Source organism: Merops nubicus, unplaced genomic scaffold (genome assembly GCF_000691845.1).
Source record: "Merops nubicus isolate BGI_N331 unplaced genomic scaffold, ASM69184v1 scaffold22797, whole genome shotgun sequence".
NCBI classification, from domain to species: Eukaryota; Metazoa; Chordata; class Aves; order Coraciiformes; family Meropidae; genus Merops; species Merops nubicus.
In genome coordinates this window covers 9,916-28,069 of record NW_008622628.1, presented here as the reverse complement: position 1 = coordinate 28,069, position 18,154 = coordinate 9,916, and the positions used below count along the sequence as shown (strand labels likewise).

General features: G+C 39.1%; 1 protein-coding gene across 1 annotated transcript in view; it reads left to right on the top strand.

The window, feature by feature from the left end:
- MPDZ (multiple PDZ domain protein) overlaps positions 1 to 16,729 on the top strand; it is an 81,000-nt gene extending 64,271 nt beyond the window's left edge. The window contains exons 31-45 of the mRNA XM_008944874.1: positions 701 to 793; positions 881 to 955; positions 3,141 to 3,318; positions 4,437 to 4,582; positions 4,909 to 4,992; positions 5,099 to 5,292; positions 5,554 to 5,701; positions 9,759 to 9,845; positions 11,171 to 11,267; positions 11,917 to 11,960; positions 13,053 to 13,175; positions 14,111 to 14,215; positions 14,335 to 14,447; positions 15,504 to 15,627; positions 16,477 to 16,729. Of these exons, the coding sequence (XP_008943122.1) occupies positions 701 to 793; positions 881 to 955; positions 3,141 to 3,318; positions 4,437 to 4,582; positions 4,909 to 4,992; positions 5,099 to 5,292; positions 5,554 to 5,701; positions 9,759 to 9,845; positions 11,171 to 11,267; positions 11,917 to 11,960; positions 13,053 to 13,175; positions 14,111 to 14,215; positions 14,335 to 14,447; positions 15,504 to 15,627; positions 16,477 to 16,623 (1,758 nt within the window). The 3' untranslated portion in view covers positions 16,624 to 16,729. The remainder of the gene's footprint in view (positions 1 to 700; positions 794 to 880; positions 956 to 3,140; positions 3,319 to 4,436; positions 4,583 to 4,908; positions 4,993 to 5,098; positions 5,293 to 5,553; positions 5,702 to 9,758; positions 9,846 to 11,170; positions 11,268 to 11,916; positions 11,961 to 13,052; positions 13,176 to 14,110; positions 14,216 to 14,334; positions 14,448 to 15,503; positions 15,628 to 16,476) is intronic.
- Positions 16,730 to 18,154: the final 1,425 nt, after the last annotated feature.

Here is an 18,154-nt window from a genome sequence, read left to right as displayed (position 1 = left end):
TGCTGGTGATGCTTCAGGTAAAATCATTGCCTTAGTTGTTCAAATAAAGGAATTAGCAGGTTATAAGCACAAAATCCCCACAAGCAACATACTTGTTTAGTGGAAGTTGACCAGTTATTCTGTTACAATGAGGCTTCCAAATAAGGGTGGAAAAAATAGTTGCTCCTGCTTGTTGACATGGAGAAGACAGTTGAACTCCGTGGAATTAAGGATAGAGACTTGTAGACTCTTGGCAGGTTTTTCCCCTTGCAAGGCATCTGGCCTTCCATTCTTAATCAGGACAATATTTTACAGATGATGGTGTCTAGATTATTTAATTCCAGGTGAAATCATTAGGGAACTTTCACTCTGCCACAAACTATTACTGATTTCACGGGAAGAGCATGTGTTTTCCCATCCTGTGTATTTTCCACTCCCATGTGTATTTTTTGTGTGGTTTCAAATAAAGAATTTAAGCTTTTATTGTGAAGCTTTATTTATGTCAGTGTGTAGTATCGAAATATGTTGTGTTTCTTACTCTTGCTTATGAATGTCACAACTAACTCACAATTGGGTAAGTTTTGAAAGAAGCAAGTTTTAATTTAGAAGTGTTTCAGGTTTATCTTGGTAGCCCATATACTGTTTCTAAGCTGGCAAAATCTATTTCAGAAATAGATCGGAGCACAGTACCTAACCATTTGCCTTTTCCTGTTTGCCCCAGGATCAAGGAGGCTTTGGAATTGCCATTAGTGAAGAAGACACAGTTAATGGAGTAGTTATTAAGAGCTTAACAGATCATGGTGCAGCGGCAAAGGTGTGAGAACATTTAAAACCTAAACAGGGAATGAAAAATATTTTTTGGAGTGGCATCCAGAGCTCATATTTTTTATTCTGTTTTCAGGATGGACGAATCAAGGTTGGAGATCAGATCCTGGCAGTGGATGATGAAATTGTTGTGGGATATCCAGTAGAAAAGGTGCTTCTGAAGTGTCACGAATGTTGCAGAATTCACAGCATTTAAAATTTAGGAGGTGACTGTATCTTAAACAGACCAGTGAGGTTTTTGTGAGTGTACCCTGACTTGATTTTCAAAGCTGGCTGAAGAACCAAAGATCTGCAGGCATTGTCTTGATGTGGAAACTAGTGCAGAATAAGATAAAGCCTGAATTTAAAGCTCAGCTGCTATTTTACATTAGTGCACTACATGAGGCATATATCTCTGTGCTGTAAATGTGATGTTATTTTCCTGTGCTTCAAATGGCTGAGAGGTACTTAGTTGTGGGATAAAAGCCATGAACTATTGCACGATAATGAAGCTTCATAGCTACCCCACTTTAAAAGTATTAGAACCAGTAAAATTAATATGTGTAAATTTACATAGGTGAGTTGCATTAGTGGTAAATCAGGTTGCTGTCACAGTTTGGGGTCAGGATTGTCCCCAGACCTGTAACAGACACTGTCTGTTAACCACCCTTCTCCCAAAGGGGAAGAGAAAGGGAATAGAGATTTGTTGATTAGAAAAGAGAAGGAAAACAGCTTTAATGAAAATACTGCTACTACTAATAACAATAATAAAATGGAATATATACAAATATATACAAAACCAGTATCAAGCCCAACTCCACTGCCTGATGGCAATACGTCACTGTCACCCCCAATGCTGTGGAGCAACCCCTGGGGAAAAGTCCCAGGCTGGACTCAATGGCAGAGGGCAGCTGGGCACAGGAGCTGGATTCTGGGACTTAGTTCAGGAGCACACAGCTCGGGATCAAAGGCAGAACGGACGGAGTCCTCCAGCCAGTGAAGGAGCAGCAAAAGGGAGGAGAAGGGGAAGGAGGCTTGACCCTTGTGAATCCTCAGCTTTATACTGAGTGTGAGGGATATGGGATGGAACACCCCACTGGTCAGTTTAGGGTCACCTGTCCTGTCCGCTCCTCCCTGCAGGTGCAGCTTTACTTTCTGCCCCTCTCCGTGTGGTGCACAAGACCTTGGTCTGCTCACCAACCCTTGGTGGTAACTCTAAACATGGAGCATTATCACTGCTAGAAGCAGACATTGCCTGTGGAAATATGCCGCTAACTTCAGATGGTGCAGTTAATTAGGAGAGACTGAGCTGAGAAGTAAAATCACTGAACAGAATTAGTTTTGTGCTGCCCCAAACGAGGACAGTCATGAACTGTACTTACACATGGGCAGTGTCTCTAATAATGGCCTCATTATATTTCAAGCCTTTAGAGAAAATTATCTTTGTTCCTAAAGAACAAGATTTATTTCTGACTTCTAGCTCTGCAAACTCTGGGTTCTGTAACGAATGAAGGAGGGCATTTTTGTAGCACTTGCCTTGCTACCAAGAAAAACGATTCTTTTGGCATGAGGAGATTACTTTCTGTTTGTTAAAGGGCAATTAGGAGAGCATCCGTCTTATTCTTTGATATGCTGCTATCTCAAAGCAGTAAATGAGTAAGAGAGAATGAGGTTTTCTGCAGGGAAGTAGGTAGGCTCTAGAAGAAGAGACAAAGAAACTGAGTAAGTAATTTCTCAAAATAGTTCTGAAATGTATAGTCTCAGGAGGATTTGGTGTCTTTTTTTTGTGAGATGGCAATTAATTTTGAAGGTTTTTCAGTGTCATTTATACTAGATTTTGTGTTACACCCTAGCATCTTTCCCTCCCTCCCATAGTTCAGGTAATATTTTCTGATTTTCCTTCCAACTGTGCATCTGATTAAGGTGCTAGGATGGCAGTAGCATGTTTATTTACATCAGTAGATTTTTGGTGTTGACTTCTGTGTGACAAGAGTTTGACTCTACCCAAGCATTAAGAGGCAATACTAGTTTTCTGGTTATTCTAATAATGGCTACAAATATATTATGTTGTCCAGAGAAGCCACTGAAAGATTGCCACATTCTTATCTGATATAGTTTGGTGAAGTTCCATAAAAGCTACCTGATTAATATCAGCCAGGTCTGGTCCACAGTTAACTCTATTGCTCTTTCTTATAAAAAGCATCAGTATTTGTCCTAGTTCATTACCAAATAAAACCTGCAGGATTGTGCCTTGTAGCTCTAGTTTGCAGAACAGTTCTGCTTTTTTGTTTGTTTGTTTGTTTTGCAGATGAACAATCCAGTTACACTCTTCACTAGCTTTTCTCTTTATCATTTAGTTTATTAGTCTCCTGAAGACATCCAAAACTGTGGTGAGGCTTACAATCAACTCAGCAGAGATGGATAGCTTGACTGCAGCACCAGTTCCTTCCAGCACTGCCCCAGCAGAGAGGAGAAATATACAGCCACCAGCAACTGCCCCCTCTTCCAGCTCACCAGAACCAGAAGCTGTCAAAAGTAAGGTGCTGCTTACTTAGTAACATAAAAATGGAGACCCAGCTTGTAAACAAGTTTTCTTATTTTGTGTACACTCAGCTGTTTTCTGGGTTGCATTTTTTAGTACTTTCAGATCACAGATCCGTTTACGTTAAGCATTGAGGTTTCACACTGAAGACCTCTCTCTTGCTTTTCCCCTAGCCTGTTGTAGAAGTGCCTCACAAGGATTTAGATGCCTGTTTTTACCTTTTGGAAAAAATCGAGCTTTGGTGTTTCTTTAAAGCACCAGTGACATCAGTGATAATCTGAACATGCTAGACATTTCAATTGCTGATTCTTTCCTTTAGTTGCTAGACACTATCTCCTACTGGTATTTTTTTTTTTTTTTTTTTCTGTGTGAAGAATATAGAAGAACATAGAACTGACTAAAATACAAAAGCAAAGATTCATTTGTGGCATACCAGAGATACTGAATTTACAGATAAATTACTACCTAGGGATGGCATGTATATTTGCACTGTAGGAATATATATTTACATCATGAAACTTACTGCTTTGGAAAGTTGTATCAGTGGGCTGTTAAAAGTTGGAATGGTGTAAAAAAAAGTTGGTTTTGAGGGTCATTAAAAACAATGATGTGTGTACAACCTGTGACTTGACCATGAATTGCTGGACTTGCAAAAAAAAACACTATATTTGATTAATACTTATTCTTTCTCATGGTACAGATCTGAGTGTGAGATAGAATATTTATTTAGATGACCCACTGCAAAAGTGTAGGGCTGAAATTGCTGAATCCATGTGTTTAATACATACTATGCACTTCATTTCTCTCTGCTGGTATAGAAGCTTAAATTAAATTCTGTCCTAAGCAGAATCTGTTCCATGCAACAGATTCCTTGGCCATCCAGACTGTGATCCAGATAATTGATGAGAGGAAAAAAAAGGACAACTGTGATTAAAACTACAGTGTAGTATTTGTCTGAGGGGAAGAAAGACTTGACAGCATCCTTCTCTGTAGGTCAGCTGTTGCTGTAGAGCTGTTAATGGACTCTCAAAATGCCGTTTTAAAGTCACCATATCGAAGTCAAAATATCAAATGCTCTCACTGTAACCAGGATGTTTAATTGTTGTTTTAGACACAAGCAGATCTTCAACTCCAGCCACATTAGCCTCTGACCCAGCTACTTGTCCCATCATTCCCGGGTGCGAAACAACCATTGATATCTCCAAAGGGCGGACTGGTCTTGGCCTGAGCATTGTGGGAGGAGCAGACACATTGCTGGTGGGTTGGAAAAATACTTGTGTTGCTGCAGTGAAATAGCAATAGCGAATTTAAAATTTCCAATAGGAAAAAATTTTTCTTTATTTGTTTCTGTGGCATTTTTAGATACCAGTTTAGGGGAAAAACAAAACAAACCAAAACAAAACACCACTTTTAAAATTTAAAGTATACATAAACTTCTTAAATATTTTGGTAATTTGTTCATCATGTATCTGACTGTTTAGTTTATCACCAATTAGTTACAGTAGAGATTTTCAGTTCATCTGAGTTCAAAGTAGGGGCATATTCTTTCAACATGCAATTATTTTTGTTCTATTTGTCCACAGGGAGCAATCATTATCCATGAAGTATATGAAGAAGGAGCAGCATCTAAAGATGGGAGACTGTGGGCTGGGGATCAGATACTAGAGGTATGGTGATTTCTTTGGTCATTTTTGTTGTCATTTGCTAGCTAGGCATCTTCTCTTTGTCTGTCAGAAGGTCCTGCACACTCATCAATGTATTCTTTCCTTGCAGGTGAATGGGATTGACCTCAGGAATGCTACACATGATGAAGCAATCAACGTCCTCCGACAGACTCCCCAGAAAGTTCGTCTGACTGTGTACAGGGATGAGGCCCAGTACAAGGAGGAAGACATGTATGATGTACTCAATATAGAGCTCCAGAAGAAGCCTGGCAAAGGCCTTGGGCTGAGTATCGTTGGGAAAAGGTATGAGCGTACCTGGAGAGTTGGTGTCTGGGACTTGCTGGGCATGCTTGTGTTTCTGTTGGGTTCTGGTGCTCAGATCCTCTAGGCTTGAAGGCCGTACGTGTCATTTTTTGTGCCTAAGCTAAGTGACCGTTCATAGAGGAACTAGCCCTGCATTACTCAACAGAAAAATGAGACAATGTTTATCGTGTTCCTAACAGCAAGTCTTAAAAATGGCCCTCAAACAACACTGTAATGCCAAATCCGTGTGTGTATTTGCAGAAATGATACAGGGGTGTTTGTGTCAGATATCGTCAAAGGAGGAATAGCAGATGCAGATGGGAGGTTGATGCAAGGAGACCAGATACTGACAGTGAACGGAGAAGATGTTCGAAATGCGAACCAGGAGGCTGTTGCAGCTTTGCTGAAGGTATTGGAAAAATAGAAGGTGGATAAAAGTGGAAACTTGAGATCCAGATTTTTTGAAAGTGTTAGTTTTATTCAGGCAGTGTTCAGACTGTTACTGAGATGTCAGTGAGAATGAGCTGTGAATCCAGATTTAAGCTTCCCGAAGTCTCGAGCATTCAGATTTTTATACTTTGCCTGATGAAATTAGTAGTGGTGGTGCAGAATGACATATGCTTAGAGGGCAGTAAGAGAGGAGCATTACCTAGAACAATCTAAAACTTAACACTGTATTTTTTTCAGCGAACTGATAACCGGTTAACTGTCATCTGTTTTTATAAAGATACACAGAGCTGACTTTAAATGATGGAGAATTCATCAGAGATGTTATGCCAAAAAATTATTTTATTCATAGTTGATAATGTTCATATTTTTCTTTTCTGGCTGTTTCTAGTGTAACCTTATATCCATTAAATACTATAACGCATTTTCCAGTGACCAGTGCATCTAGTATAAGAAACTGCTTTCTCACAAAGACAACTGAAGTAAGCTCCTATCTGCAGCTCTTGGAACCAGAATTCCTGTTCTCAGTAAATTTTGTGCTTCTGATGTCCTCTCCCTATTTCCAAATCAGAGTGAACTCAGATGTACAACATTTCCTGTAATCTGGCAGGATGTCCAGCTGGTCGGCCAACTTGTCTGTCTTGTTTTCCACCCAGAGTTTTGAGACATCTGCTGCATGGCAAGGATTCCATCAAGCCAGTATTTTCCAATGGAATACCATTCCACTGGTAAAAACTTAACAGCCCCTACACACAGCTCACTCTTGGATACAGAGATATGTTATCATGCTTCTTTGCACTCACTTTCAAGGTCTGTTTTCCCAGGTCTTGAACAGTTCCTTAAACTTTGGTGTTTGAGGGAGAGAGATGGGGGACAGGTGTACAGGGGTTAGAAAGGGAAGGTAGAAGCAGTTTTACTGTACTTTTAGCATGTGCCTGTAAGTGAGAATGCCAGAACTGGGTCTGTGTTCTGGCAGTGAAGTCGTCAATACACTCTTCTAGGGCAATAGTACTTTTCCATTCTCACCTGATACTTTATCTGAGGACAGTGCATTTCTCCCTCATTTGCTGAACTTTTACATCTCCTTTAAATTAAATGCCATTTTATGTGGCAATTTTCTTTTATTTTGGTAAGCATTTTGGAGTACCTAATTGAAGATTGTTAGTTCCCACTTATCATTCGTCTATTGATGTTCTAAATACTTCATCCCACACAGCAGTACCTGTAATAAATTGTCCTAGCCCTGAGAAATGAGGCTTTTAAAACACCTCAGATATCTTACTGTTAGTGATTCTGTTTTGTTCATGCAGTATAAATGCTGTGAAGCACAATCAGTCATGTGTAGGCAGTCACCATTTTTAGTTAAGTTATTTGTTCTGGTTTTGTTCACTTGGGTTAGGATCTAGGAGCAAACTGTCTTAAACTGTTGGAAATAGATGATAGAATCATAGAATGGTTGGAGTTGGAAGGGGTCCAGGGGCAGGGACGCCACTAGACCAGGTTGCACAACTCTTCATCCAGCCTGGCCTTGAACACCTCCAGTGTTGGAGCATGCACAGGTTCCCTGGGCAACCTGTTCTAGTGTCTCACCACCCTCATAATGAAGAACTTCTTCTTTACATCAAATCTAAATCTGCCTTCTTCCAGTTTGAACCCATTACCTCTCATCCTGTTGCTGCAAGCCCTTGCAAAAAGTCCCTCCCCAGCTTTCTTGTAGGCCCCCTTCAGATACTGAAAGGACACAGTGAGGTCTCCACAGAGCCTTCTCTTCTCCTGGCTGAACAACCACAGGATTCTCAGCCTGTCCTTGTAGGAGAGGTGTTCCAGCCTTCTCATCATCTTTATGGCCCTCCTCGGACTCATTCCAACAGGCTGATGTCTTTCTCGTGCTGGGGGCTCCCCAGCAGGACACAGTACTCCAGGTGGGGTCTCACGAAAGTGGAATAGAGAGGGAAAATCACCTCCCTTGGTCTGATGGTCACACTTCTTTTGATGTGACCTAGGATACAGTTGGCCTTCTGGGATGCACTTGCACATTGTTGGCTCATGCTGAGCTTTTCATCAGCCAGCACCCCAGGGTCTTTCTCCTCAGGACTGCTCTCAATCCATACTCTGCCTAGCCTGTCTTTGTGCTTGGGATTGCCAAGATGGAGAACCTTGACCTTTTTGAACTTCATGAGGTTTGGACAGGCCCACCTCTCAAGCCTGTCAAGGTCTCTCTGCATGTCACCGCTTTCCTCCAGCGTGCTGACTGCACCACACAGCTTGGTGTCATCGTAAACTTGCTGAGGCTGCACTCAGTTCTGCTGTCCATGTCATTGTCAAAGAGATTAAATAGCACTAGTTCCAGTACTGATCCCTGAGGGACACCACTTGTCACTGGTCTCCACTAGCACTTCGAGCCACTGACCAAAACCCTCTGAATGTTCAGCCAATTCCTTATCCACTGAGTGGCCCCTCCATCATCAAACCCATGTCTCTTCAGTGCAGAGGCCAGGCTGTTGTGCAGGACACCGTGGAACACTTTGCACATGTCCAGGTAGATGATGTCAATTGCTGTAATAAAAGCTGTAATAAAACTAGATGTGGGTTGATTTATTCACGAGTTCAGCTGGAAAGTACTTCCTCCTACTTTCACACATTATAACTTTTAAAGCTCATTTGTGGGTTTGCATTTTATGTGAGGTTGTGGTAATTTTAGGTATGCAGTTTACTTCCTCCATTTTCCATTTTGGGTAAGAGTTGTCCATATGTTTTAATAGGGGCCAATTTATGCAAGCAAGAAAGAGTCATTCTGCCTGAGCTTTGATCAAGACTTTCCCAGTATAGAGAGAAGTCAAAATTATTTCAAAAATAAAAAGCAATTTAGTAATAAGTCTTTTATTGTTGTACATAAGAGAGCAGCAACCCTATTTGACTGGACGTGTCCTGTTGTTGGTTTTGATACACTGGACTATTTCTTACTGCAGATTTTCTGACAAATACATGAACCTCTCTTGGAGTTATACAGCTCTAATAAATCACAGTAAATAAAGGGAAATTTACCTAATATGAAGTTCTTTGGATACAGGAGTTCATACTAACAATTTCCCAGTAGCAGGAAGAATGAAAAGCAAAATAGCAACAAAACTTTGAAATTTCTGTATTTGAATATGTTGCAGATAAGTGGTCTTCTTTTGACACTACTTGTATTATTTCAGAAGTCCACTTTTCCAGGTGGTGTTCATGATAATAACTTAGCTGTTTACAAAATCAACTTCATGTCTTGGTCTCTAAATATTTGATTGCAGGGTGAATTTTCTTCTGAGACATGCATTTTATGCAGATACGTAAATGCTTAATAGTATAATTAAAAGCTTAAAGAGTAGTCAAGGATTTTCAATGTGCAAACAGTCCCTATCACCAAGCTTCCTGTAGGGAGTCAGATGCAGGAAGGTCATTTAAAATACAGATATGTGTTTGGAAAACCTACTCTGTAAAATTTCTGTACTTATGTTGTTAGGTATCCAGAGCAACAGATAATTTAAAAAGCAGGAGAGCGATGACTAACTACTAATTTAAATAACATGTTCTCAGTCGTATAATCAGAAATAATGATTAATACTTCAAGGTGTTAAACTATTTTTAATGCTTACTGTGAAATAGTAAATTTCATGATTTCTTGAAAAATGCCGTCTTGAAAATATATCTTGACATTACAGCTGAGAAGCCAGAACTACTTCCTGTTAAGTGACAAGTAACTGAATTAGACTTACTGTGTAATTTTCACACCTATGTTGTAAAATCGATTAATCCAGAAAGTAAAAAAAAAAAAAAAACCTTGGGACTGAATAACACAGTATACTTAATTTGTGTGCTTCTGATCCTGCCGTGAGCTCTGTCTGCTCAGTGCTCATCCCATTTTCCCTTCTGTCCATATTTTTTTTTATTCTTTGACTACCTAATAAGTGACTTAAATATTGTTGTGGGCTTTAATGGTGTAGACAGAAGAGACGTATTATAAGTGGCTGGTTCTTTAGTGTTCATTAGGTACGGTGAGACTAGAGGTCGGAAGAATAAAAGCTGGTCCATTCCACTCCGAGAGGAGGACATCCCAGAGCAGCCAGGTGTGTAATTGTAAAACGGTTTTGTTTGGAATAAATAATGGTTAAATAATGAAAGCAAATAAAAATAATTTGGGTTATGATGAGAATGACTCCTACATACTTCATCCAAGGTGAAGAAAAGTAGTTTTTCTCTACTTTGGTTTTTTGATAATCATTCTGTATGTCCACTTGACCATATTGTATCTGTTGAAGACATGGTCCAGCCAAAAGTATAATCCAGAAATGATTTTGTTGCCTTGTCTGGTTTTTATGGCTTTTATCTGCCAGCAGAGAGAGCGCTGATTGTCATTGATATCAGAATCTGGAGTGGACTTTCAAACCCTTCACTACTTCAGGAGGGCTTGGCATGCAATAGAGTGTTGTTTCAGTAAACTTAGTGAATTTCTCCACTCCTTGCATATTCTTACCTTAACCTTGGTCATCAGAAGCAAGAAACCTGTAGTCTTTCCATCAGGCTTCTCTCAAGCTTATTTATTTTATTGTTGGTCTAATGGTGGAGTCTTACAAACTCATATAAATGTTTGCATTTGAATGCATCCTTCATGGGGTAGTAGTGCACATTGTGATTCTCTTGGTAGGAGCTATATTTCTGAGCTCACAGGTCACATTAGAACTTTCTTGTTTATAAACTGGATATGCAAATCATCATAAAGAGTTTTAAGACAAATCATAGTTAAACAGTTTCAAGTGAACAAGTTAAGATGGGGTAAGACTGAAATGTTAGGCTCTCTTCAAAATGAGTAATGCCAAACAAGATGAGAACATGTAGGCTCTGAGCAGCCTTAACGTAAGCTAAGTAAGAAGCTCACAATGCTGAACGTATTGAAGCATCTGTAACAGTCAGTGAACGAGTGTCACTAGGAGCCATGTTCCTTTACTTTGCCCTGCAGGAATATTGAAAACCTTTTTGGAGATTGTGCAGGTGAAGCTGAATGGAAAGCCTCATCTTAGTTTTATCTGATGCAGCAGATGAACATGAGGATGCGTGAAGACCTGCCATTTGTATTCTGTCCCTTTAACTTTTGCACCAGAAGGTGTCTGTGGTGTGATAGAAGGTACAAATATAAGGGCATAACCTGGCCCTCAGAAGCAGCACTTTAAAGAATTACATTGAGTTGTAGACATGCAGTATCTGTTGGTCTAATGATGTGTTAGACAAGCAGCCCTCTTGAGTGACCAAGAGATATGTGGAGGTTCACTGTGTCAGCTTTAACTGGACAGAGAAAAAGAAAAATACAGCAAAATCTGCTGAATTCAGTGGGTTACAGCTTTATCAGTTGGGTATCTGAAGTTGCTCTCTAATGCCAGTCTAACACTCTATTTAGGTCAGTGAAGGAAGTGGCAGTCTCTCATCATTCAGTTTCCCAGTTTCTGGGTCCAGTGCACCTGAGGTCTTTGAAAGTGGTCTAAAGAAGAATACCAGTAAGATTTCTTCAGTGCTTTCATTATTTTATATGTTTGAACTGGTAGCTGAGATCTTTCACTTTCTCTAATATGTTATCATTACGTGCTGTAGGCCTGAAAGTAATTCCCTAGTCATTAAAATACTGCAGAGGTGGTTGTTACACAGTGCATCATATATATCTTCAAATAGGTTTTTATAAAAGAAGCTAGAAGCTTGTTATACCAGCAACTTAGATACTGAGAATCTATGTTGAGCCATAAGTTTCTATTTAATATAAATATGTCTTCAGTCAAGCTGTCTCATTCTTCAAAATCCAGATACTGTATAGTTAAATTAGAATAGATGTGACTGTCTCATGCTTAAATTTAGAACAAAGTTACTTCTGACCAAAGTATTTCTAGCAAACATTAGATTTTTTCTGTTTGAGCATGCTTAGCAGTCTTATTCTGAAAGTTATTTAAATTGTATGAATTATGTTTTTGCCCATTCTAAAACTATGCCAATCCTACTAATTTAAAGACATCCACTTTTAAAATCTGCTTACAACCTGAGTTCATAATAAACCACACAAAGTAATAAACCATCACAGTGGTTTGAATAACTTTAATAGAACAGTTTCCTAAAAATCCTAGTTTAACTTCTCTCTTTTTTAAATTCATTTGACAGCAACTTCTGAAATACAGGGACTAAGAACAGTTGAAATAAAAAAGGTAAGTTAAAGCATGAAGCAATATGTATCAGGAAAGGTTTTATAGATGTTGTCAGTAGGTGTGTTTTCAGGAAGAAAGAACTCTGGCCTGTTAGTCATTTCGAGACAGGAGCTGATGGGGCAATAGCTGATTAATTTGCTTGTCTTTTCAGATCAAGACTGTATAATCTCCAGTGCTTACATTTTTATGTAAAATCATTGCAATTTATGCTATCACATTTTGAAACCTGTTTTGAAAGCAAAAGGGGGAAAGATAAAGAGAAAATGGGACCTAGTTTTACTGGTTACCGAACTGAGTTAAATCCAGACAATGTTTCAGTGAAATCTGGGAAACTGTACCAAACTTGCAAGCCCTTTGTTTGGTATTTCATTCTTCACACATTTTTCATGGGTAGGCTTTTAAAGGACAGCTGCCACGTTTTCAACTGCGAAATTCCGTTGACTTCCTTATCTACAAAAGCACAAAATCCAAGTCACAGACTGCTTCTGATTGTCCAAAATATTTATATTTATTTGACTTTGCCTGGCATCTCATTCACTTGATTACAGGGACTGTATTTAGCCATTCTCTTTTTTACAGTGAAATCTGGAAGTACCAGTTGACAATAACAGCTTTTGCTGTTAGGCTTGGTGTCCTACATTAGTGAACAGCCAGTTTTGTTATTCAACAACAGGACACTAGAGGGAGCATAAAGATTGAGTCTAGTCTTCAGGAGGTTCATAATAGGAGGTGGATACAGACAATATTAAGGACAGGCAATCCTGTCTGTCCTGTTTTCCTCACCCAGACTTTCTGTGCTGAAATTAAGTGTCTGACACTAAATTCTCTTAAGTATTTAGTTTAGTCAAGACAAAACGTTTAACCAAGTCAGCAAATGGTCACTTGCCACTGCAGGGAAGAAGCACATGTTGTGCTCTCTGTGCGTTCTCAAAATGATGCAAAGCGTATTAATTGAAAAAATGGCTTAAGACATAGGAATTTTGATTTTCCTAAGGTAGGGGCTTTAGCAACATTTTGAGGTAAGCCTACAATTCTGTGTATGTGGCTTTCTTTCCAGAAAAATCTGATTTTTTTTTATTATAACAATAACAGGGCGCTGCAGATTCACTAGGAGTGAGCATTGCTGGAGGTGTAGGAAGTCCTCTTGGAGATGTTCCTATATTCATTGCCATGATGCATCCGAATGGAGTTGCAGCTCAGACACAGAAACTCAGAGTAAGTGAATTGTTAAGAAGGATGTAAAGATTGCATGGGTAATGCACAGTAATTACTCTAGACAGGCAATAAATTAGCAGTTTAACGATACAGTCATAAGTGCTTCTGGCTGTGACCAGAATTTTTCCTGTTTGAATTGATGAAACAGTAACTCACAGTGGTAGCATGGTAAAAAGTAATTACTGAAAGATACTAACTTTGGAAATTAAGTCCTAAACCAATCTTGGATAATATAGGTAGTCAGACTGTGAAAATTAAAAGTAAAGAAAGTAGTTCAGAATGATAAATTCGTTAAGTGAACTCCACTGGTGAACATGGTGGTCATTCCTGCAACAGTATGTATGCAGTCCGTTTTCTCTCTCCTGTTTTCTATGCTTATCAGTCTTAGGATGAAGATATAATTTTTAGATTCTTAGTTAAAGTGGAAGGTCTTATCTGATACAGTACTTACTTGCATACTCTATCCAGCCTGTACCAGAGGCGGCTGAATTTGACTGGTGCTCTATGGAAAATGGACAGCATTATTTCAGAATGAATTCAAACATATAATCTTTGATCGTAATTTACCACCTCAGTTTATCTTCAGGTGACATGTGAAATGTATCTCTTATTTTACATGCTGTATATTTCTAGAGTGTTAGGATCAATTCTCTAAAGCACCATTGCTATTTTAGACAGAATACACTAAACCGGTGTGTTTTACTAATTGTGACATTGAATTTTGTACCTTTGTATTGAGTCATTATGTTGTTCAAAGATGATTTGCCTTCAAGAGAAAATGTACCAAGAACAGTTGCTAATTTCTTTCTTCCTGCCATATATCACTGATAAAATCTGGCTAAATGCAAATGCACATATCCACTGTTGTTTTGCAGATTTATTTATCATTTTCTTTCAACAACTTACTTTTACATTTTCTACATTTTCTTCTGCAGGTTGGGGACAGGATTGTTAGCATCTGTGGAACATCTACTGAGGGCATGACTCATTCCCAAGCTGTTAGTCTCTTAAAAAATGCTTCAGGCACTATTGAGTTGCAGGTAAAAAAAATCTTCAGTGACACTTGGAATATTTTCTGAGTACTATTTTGCAAGCTGCTACAATGAAGTATTTTGGTGTCAGCATTCTTATTGTACTGGTTTATGAACTTGGTTCCTAGGTTGTAGCTGGAGGAGAAGTGAGTGTCGTCACTGGTCAGCAGCAGGATCCACCTACGTCCAGTCTTTCTTTAGTGGGAATAACTTCAACCAGCATTTTTCAGGATGATTTAGGGTCAGTAACTATAGAATATACAACCTCTATAGCTTGTTATTTTAGATCGTATTCAACCTTAAAAATCGGGAATTCTAGCAAATAATGGGTGTATTGTTTGATTTGATCATGACTTACACATCCAGTATGCATGGGACCTGTAGGCCATACTCCTCTTCCGCATTTTCATTATGTGATTTTCTGTGCTGCTTTATTTTGCCCATCTGTAGAATTATGATGTGATTGGATTTCTTCTCTGTAAATACAGCTTCCTTTGTTTCACTGAGCCTTGGTAGCTGTGATTAATTGATATACCCAAAATGGTTTTTTTCTTAGACTTAAATAGCAAGATCCTTTCCTTTGCCTGTGTATCCATGGTGTACTTTCTAGCATGGCTATCAGGAGCATCAAACTTTTCTAGCACACAAGGTAGACTGCTTCTGGTATACTGAAAGGTTCAGCCATGTGAACAAGTTTTGCCACAAACTCGGTCATGAACCTGAGGGATTTTTTTCTAGGAGCAGGAAAAAAGAGAATTGGGTTCTTCAGCTGCACATATCTACTCTGAAAGACAGGACATCAAAATTTCTTGTAGTCAAAAGTGTATGTGGGGAAGTACACCTGCAAATCGTGTGAACACATTTACACAAATAGTCATGTATTAGAGGAGAGAAGCCTTTAAACCTTACAACGTAAACTGTTTGGGCTAATATTAGATGGTTTTTAGGAGGTATAATGGGTTACGGGATTTTTAAAGTAGAAGTTGATTATAGAGATTTGCTTCTCTGCTTTGCTAGTAAGCACTGCTACTGGGTCGTTGCAGCTGTAGCTATGCCCTGAGCTCGGTGGAAGAGGTGTTTGAAATAACTACCTTTGAGTAATAATGAGGGCATTAGACAACTACAGTGTTTTACAGGAACTGCAACAGCCAGTTCATTGTAATAAAAGCATTTGTAGTTATAATGGAAAGGGTAATGTGTTGCTTAGGTTGTAAGGAGAAAAGTTTTTTTGTTGAATATTCTGCATGTTAAATTGTAAGTTCAGACAACATTGCCATTCTCTTTTTTCTTTTCATAGACCTCCTCAGTACAAGACCATTACCCTGGACAGAGGACCAGATGGCCTCGGGTTTAGTATTGTAGGTGGTTATGGCAGTCCCCATGGAGACCTGCCTATCTATGTGAAGACAGTGTTTGCAAAGGTAAGTGTAAATTTGCTCAGCCAATCCTTTTATTAGTTCACAGCAGCTACTATCTTAAATCATGAGCTGAATTTGAAGCCAAAGGATTGCTACAGTTTCTCACAGTTTTTCTTCCTTAGTGCAAGTTCTCGTTAGGACGTGCTTGCAGCATTTGAAGGCTAATCTTAGGAAAGAATTTCCAAATGTGTGTGACTCTGCATAAGGCAGAGACTTCAATTCTCAAAACTGAAATTTTGTACATACTTAGAAAAACAACCCCCTTTGCCTTATGTTTAGGGTATATTTTTTTAAGGTAGTAGAAAGAAGTGGTTTATTAATTTAGACTAAGAGTCTGAAGAGTACACCAAGACAAAATAGTTTAACTTAGTGTGGACCTTTGGAGCAGTTTAGGTACTGACCTGGATTTGGTAGCTTGGACTGCCCTAGGAAACAGCCCGAAGTCAGAGAAAACTGAAATCCAGAATCCCAAAATTTTATGGTAAACCAAAGTACAGAGCTGGATTTGATTACTGGATTTCTCATTCCAGTTGCTAAAAACTTCAGTCTTGAAAATTTTATTTCCATGTTAGTAGAGCTTAGATGTTACATTATCTGGATGAACAGGGTTAAGGGAATATAAAAATCCTCTAGATCCAATTTCTAGGTGTTGCAAAACTTGAGGCAGTTATAATGGGCATACTCCAGCACTAACGGACTGTGCAACAATGGACTATTTCTGAATAACTGAAAATAAAAAAAAAGTTCTAAAGGATTTTGTGCATTGAACCCATTTTATTCAGACCATAAGGACAGTGTGGCAGGGGGAAGAAGAAACGCAGGAGCCTGAAGTGACATGTTGTGTTGTTTCAGGGCGCAGCGGCAGAGGACGGACGCCTGAAGAGGGGGGATCAGATCATTGCTGTGAACGGGCAGAGTTTGGAAGGAGTGACCCACGAGGAAGCGGTTGCGATTCTGAAAAGGACAAAAGGAACAGTCACTTTGACTGTTCTGTCGTGAGTCGGCTGCCGAAAGGGTCAGTGAGACTGTGTGACTTACATTCCGCATAGCAAAGAGAATGGAAACGTTGATATAGCCTTCTTGCTCTTCCAGCTTCACAAGACTGTTACAACACTGAAGAAAAATAACATTTAACCATATATTTTTGTATTCGACAGAGCTATTTCTTTGCTTGTCAAACCACTGGGATGGAGTTATGTCAACTATAGAAAAACATGGGTAGTTTTGCTATTAGTATTATAATTACTGCATGTAAGCCACAAAAAAAAAAAAAAAAAAAAAAAAAAAAAAAGGATGTTTGCATTAATAACCACTCAACAAAATGGGAGTGTTTTGCTAAGAGGCTTTGGATATTTTAACTACATTGGAAAAACGATCAAGTCAAGAAAGAAGTGGCATTGACAGCAGCAGTCAGAAAACAGAAATATATGGTTATTGAAAAAAAAAAAATATTAACAAAATATGGAATTTTGGGGAAAAGAAGGAAAAGTATGTAGGCAGGTGATTAATGGACTTAGATGTTTATTTGCATCATTTCACATTGCCCAAGTAGAAGGAGCTGGGTGGGTGACCTGGGGGGGGGGGATGTTGCTTGTCTGTTTGTGTTTAAATTTCCTAAAAAAGAAAACTGTTTTAGTTTGGCTTGGGTTTGAGGGTTTAAGTTTGTGTTTTGTTTTGTTTGTTTGTGTTTTTTTTTTGTTTTGTTATTTTGGAGGAAGAGGGGATCTTGTGTTTATTTTGAAAGGAGTGGACATATGCTCAGGGCCAAAAAAACCAGCTTTGCTAGTGGAACCTACTCCTGGTGAATGAGAGTGCCCAGCAACTGCAGTAAGAAGAACTAGACTTTCTTTTATAATGATAGTGTTTTCTAGCCTGTATGGGTGTGAAAACAACCTTCCCAATATGAAATGCACATAAGCAGTTTACAGTTGTCCTCTTCCAACGTGCAAGATTAACTACAGACTAAGTGCAGACATTTCTGCAAGATGCTTTAATCAGAGCCATGAACAAACTGCTCAGAGCAGATTTGCTTGGCTGCATTGTGAACATTGGTTAGGCCGAGTTGGGAGAAGGTGATGTTACAGTGGTGCTGCCACAGTAAGGAGCAGCAAAGGTAGATAGAGTCCTTCTTGAACTGAGGAGGCCTAAAACGGGGAGTTGAGAGTGGGTAAATTCTGAAAATCTCTCCCAGTGGAGATAAATAATAAGAGAGCAGTGGAAGTTCTTCTGCATCAGCATTAAGCAGAAGAGGAGATTTGATGGCCACAAATAACGTTTTGGGGTTATTAATTTCAGAGGCACAAATACAAGACAGTGTCTATTAAGGATGGTGCAGCCTTGGAGCTCTTCTTTGGGCAGTGGTGTGGTCAATAACTATATCCTGTTTCCTAAGTTGGGATTGTCACTAAAACTTTGTCCAAAACCCACACTCACTGGAACCCTTGGCTGAATGTAGCCCTCCTTTGCCTCCGCTCCTTCAAACTAGGCTCTTAGGACTCTGGCAGAGAGAGCACACTTTGCCCACAGGAAA